General features: G+C 49.8%; 1 protein-coding gene across 1 annotated transcript; it reads left to right on the top strand.

Annotated features, from left to right (window-relative positions):
* Nucleotides 1–154: 154 nt before the first annotated feature.
* ZC3H4 (zinc finger CCCH-type containing 4) lies at nt 155–4801 on the top strand (the record flags this gene model as incomplete). Its single annotated transcript, XM_029084752.1, has 8 exons — nt 155–268; nt 479–590; nt 1008–1117; nt 1257–1615; nt 1825–2189; nt 2345–2596; nt 3184–3585; nt 3786–4801. Coding segments are annotated over 8 exons (2730 nt in total), but the record flags the coding sequence as incomplete, so codon positions are not given.
* Between the last annotated feature and the right edge of the window lie 89 nt (nt 4802–4890).

The following is a 4890-nucleotide window of genomic DNA, read 5'->3' as shown; positions in this document are numbered from 1 at the left end:
CTCTCTCAGTGTTGTTCTCTCTCAGTGTTGTCCCCTCTCTCAGTGTAGTTCCCTCTCGGAGATGTCTGCCTGGGAAGTTTGAATTTCTCTCCTTGTCATCTCTTGCTTTGTATTTCCAATTTCTCTCACAACTCATCTAAAACGTTTCTCACAGGATGGAGGAGGTGGTGGAAACTACCGACGGAACGATCACGACAAACCTCACCAGCAGTCAGACAAGAAAGGGAAAGTGATCTGCAAGTACTTTGTGGAAGGCAGATGTACCTGGGTAAGGGAATAATTCAAGGATATTGACCTAAATCTCTTTATACTCACGCGGAACCGTCACTCGACGCGTGAGGTTTGGGTTTTAACCCATTTCTGGGGAAGGATTCACACCTACAAAGAGTGTTTTGTAAAAGAATCCATCCTGGGTGTGAAGGAAACACCTTTGTGCTTCCACCTGCCGACGTCCTGTCGTGTCTTTGTTTCCCAACAGGGCGACCACTGTAATTTCAGTCACGACATTGAACTGCCAAAGAAACGAGAACTCTGCAAGTTCTACATCACCGGCTACTGCGCCAGAGCTGAGAACTGCCCTTACATGCACGATATCCTTTGGGTTATTTACCATTTCATGGAGACAGTTTGAAATCTGTCTCATTTATTCTGTGTAGATACATGTGGGAGAGTCAAAGGGGGGGGGGAAAGGCAATTCCTGGGTAATTGAGAGGGAATGAGCAGCTCCTCCCTCTGTTGACAGGCTGAACGAGCTGGGCTGTAACCAGCCCTTCCCCATTTCCTTCTCAGCTTCACCTTTTTCTGTTGAAGGAATGAGATTTGTGCTCGTTTCATGTACAGCAAAACCCAACACAAAGGAAAACAGGGTGTTTCTAGTGACCATAGTTGAATTTTCACGTGGCCACAGCCACGTTGAGAGCCTGATTTTAAAGCCAGCAGTGTCTCTAACCTCCTCTGGCTGTAGGAATAACTCCTCCTTGGGATTTATTCTCCTTAATAAATGACACGGGATTTCCCTTGCAAGCTGTTCCACACCACAGGCAACTGCATCAACGGGGATGATTGCATGTTTTCCCATGATCCGCTGACAGAGGAGACGCGGGAGCTGCTGGACAAGGTACGGGGAGGTGTTCACACAAGTTCACCTTCTGTTTTTCATCTGTGGAAACAGATCCCGCAGGTGGAAAGGGATGGGAGAGGTTTTGGGGTGACAAGGCAGCTCCACTGATGTGTTCTGACTCCTTTATCTCCTCAAGATGCTGGCAGATGATGCAGAAGCAGGAGCAGAAGATGAAAAAGAAGTTGAAGAGCTCAAAAAACAGGGGATCAATCCTCTTCCCAAACCACCCCCTGGGGTTGGTTTACTGCCCACACCTCCTCGCCCTCCTGGACCACCAGCTCCAACATCTCCAAATGGGAGACCCATTCCTGGAGGTCCTCCTCCTCCTCCACCACCACCTCTTCCACCTCCGGGACCGCAGATGCCACCACCGATGCACGAACCTCTGTCACCACAGCAGCTACAGCAACAGCAGGACATGTACAAAAAAATCCCCTCGTTGTTTGAGATCGTCGTGCGGCCGACGGGGCAGTTGGCGGAGAAGCTGGGTGTGAGGTGGGTGTCACCATCTCCAGGTGATGAGGAGAGGGATGGAGCTGGTCAGATTCTGTGTCAAAAAATTGAGTGCAAACACATTAAAAAGAGGTTTCTCTCCATTTTTAAGTCCAGCAGCAGGTGCTGTTGCTTTGGAGAACCCTGATTCCATCCTTCCTGAAGCGCAGAGCGTGTGTTAAAGTGGATTCTCTTCTCTTTTTCTCTTTCAGGCATCCAGGTCCACCTCCTCCCAGGTTCCCTGGACCAGGAGGACCCCCAGGACCAATGCCTGGACCCATGCACCCCGACATGCACCCCGATATGCACCCAGACATGCACCCAGACATGCACCCAGACATGCACCCTGACATGCACCCAGATATGCACCCAGATATGCACCCAGACATGCCGATGGGTCCAGGAATGAACCCTGGTCCACCGATGGGTCCCGGACCCCCTATGATGCCCTACGGACCGGATGATTCCCCCCATTCTGGGATGATGCCACCAGTCCCACCAGCACAAGGTTTTTATGACAATTTTTACCAGCAACAGGAAGGTTTGGAGATGGATCACGGCATGATGGGAGATCCAGGTACGTCCTGAGGATTTACCGGGGTCACCTCTTGGCTGTTTTGCCAAAAACACCATCTCAGAGATGATTTATTCCCCAGAGGGGAAAAAAATGAAGTTCTTTTTCACAGCTTTGAGATTTTCTTGTAACATTTAATGATTTTTTTTCTTCCCTAGAAGATTATGGTGATTACGAGGACATGGAAGGGCCTCCTGGAGAGCACATGTTCCCGGATCCATCTTTGGATCATGATGCTTTATGCGAAGGGGGTCCCCCTGGTTTACCAAAACCACCTGGCAGCATCCCTGATTTCATGCCATCAGCACAAAGAGCTCTTTATTTGAGAATCCAGCAGAAGCAGCAAGAGGAAGAGGAGAGAGCTCGGAGATTAGCTGAGAGTAATAAGCAAGAACGTGAAAATGAGGAAGGCAAGTGGCCAAATAACGACGTTTTCCATCCAAAACCACGTGCAGCGTGGGGAGGGGGGGGGGATAACTTGGATCTGCTTTGGTTTCTACCCACCCAGGGGTGTTATCCCCCCAAAAATGGGGATTATGGGAGAAATGAGTGTTGGGGAGGAATTATATAGGGAAAAAGTGCTGAATGCCTCAAAAAAACCCACCCCCTTGGCATCAGAAGAGCGTGTTGGTGGTGGAGGAAGAGGAGCAGGTCTGCAGAAAAAATGGGAACAGTTGGCCAGAAGGTGAAGGAGATAAGGTTACAGGTTGAAATTGTGGTGAAATCCGAGTTTCCTGCAGGCAGGAGGAAGAGGAAGAGGAGGATTCTTAGAGCTCGCTGGTAATTTGGAGTGTTAAGAAAAAAAATGAGACTTAGGGAAGCTGAAGTCAGATGTGACCCCTCGTTCCGGTAAAAACACGGCGAGGGTTGGAAATGGGAACAACCTTGGGTTGAGAGGGGAGAGGGGCCACATTTTGGGGACTTTCTCATCAATGTTACAGTTTTAATTCTCTCTTATCAGCTGTTTTCTCTTCTCCCTCCCTCCCCACCCCACCAGGTGATACCGGTAACTGGTATTCCAGTGATGAAGATGACGGTGGAAGTAGCGTCACCTCCATATTAAAAACGTTACGCCAACAAAGCTCTGGTAGATCTCACACCCAACCTTCCCATGGAGAAATGGGATCATCCTCTGGTGTCAGCGACCCTCGTCTGCAGAAATCCCAGCCAGGAGGGAGCGGTCGTCCTGCTGATCCACGTTTACGGGATCCCAGACTTTCCCGGAACGCGGATCTTTCCGTCCCGTCTCTCCCAGTGGATTCAGGACCCACCGATCCCAGATTGGCTCGACACATTCCCTCCTCCATCCCCAAACCAGAAACTCCTCATTGCGGTGCTGTCGGTGGTCAGAAACCCCTACGAGATAAACCCATCAACATCCCTTTGGATGCTCTCCCAGGTCATTCCCTTCGGGATCCTCGTTCCCAACTCCAACAATTCAGTCACATCAAAAAAGACGTCGTCCTCAACAAACCCAACTTCGCCCGGATGATCCTGTGGAGCCCAGAGGATCTTATCCCCTTACCCATCCCAAAACAAGAGTTTATTCCCATCCCAGCTGCCCTAAACCCATCAACATCCCTTTGGATGCTCTCCCAGGTCATTCCCTTCGGGATCCTCGTTCCCAACTCCAACAATTCAGTCACATCAAAAAAGACGTCGTCCTCAACAAACCCAACTTCGCCCGGATGATCCTGTGGAGCCCAGAGGATCTTATCCCCTTACCCATCCCAAAACAAGAGTTTATTCCCATCCCAGCTGCCCTTCAATCCATGCCAACCCTCGATCCACGACTAAATAGATCCCAAACGGGTCTTTCTGATCCCAGGCAAAGAGGAGGAACCACCTCAGGGGATCCCAGTTCCTCTTCGGGTACCGGTCTCCCCGATTTTGAGCTCCTTTCCAGGATCTTAAAGACTGTGAACGCCGGCGGTGGCAGCTCATCCTCCAACCAGAGCGACAAACCCAGCGACCCACGGAAACGGAAAGCTCCTGCTGATCCCAGATTACAAAAATCAACAGAAACTGGGATTTCTAGAGCTCCTAAAACCACTGAGTCTGTGTCTGTGGGTGACTCGGCTCCGGCAATCGCTCCCTACGACCCTCGGTTGCTGACGGCCGGTGGGTTGAGTAAAGGCAGTGGGCAAAGCAGCGTGTTAAGCGCCATCAGTTTATACGATCCCAGGACTCCAAATTCAGGTAATAAACCATCCGAATCACCAACTGAAGGAAATTCCACTTCATTAAAATCATCAGATTCCATTAAAACAACAGGAAAAACTAATAAAGAACCACTTTTTACCCGGCGTTCGGCGTTAGATCAACCGGAATCGGAGAAACCAACCGGTGAATCCACCACGGACAGATACAACAGTTACAACCGACCGCGTCCTAAATCCACCGCTCTCACCTCAGAAACAACCCCCCAACCTGGTATCCACAATCTCCCAGTACCACCAGTTTATGGACTGGTGAAACAAAGCACTAAATCATCAGGATCGGGGAGCCCGTTCGCTGGGAACAGCCCAGCCCAGGACAGCGAACAACAAGACGCCGCTTCCCTCAAAGACGTCTTTAAAGGATTCGACCCCACGGCTTCTCCTTTTTGTCAGTAGTATTATACCCAAAAACCTCCTTTTTCTCCCCAAAAATCTTGACTCTGCATCATTTTGATTTATTTTTTTTCTTTTTAGGAAAAAAAAAA

This window comes from Antrostomus carolinensis, unplaced genomic scaffold (assembly GCF_000700745.2).
Source record: "Antrostomus carolinensis isolate BGI_N321 unplaced genomic scaffold, ASM70074v2 scaffold52514, whole genome shotgun sequence".
NCBI classification, from domain to species: domain Eukaryota; kingdom Metazoa; phylum Chordata; class Aves; order Caprimulgiformes; family Caprimulgidae; genus Antrostomus; species Antrostomus carolinensis.
Note: the sequence above shows the minus strand (reverse complement) of the source record. Positions and strands in the feature narration are given on the sequence as shown.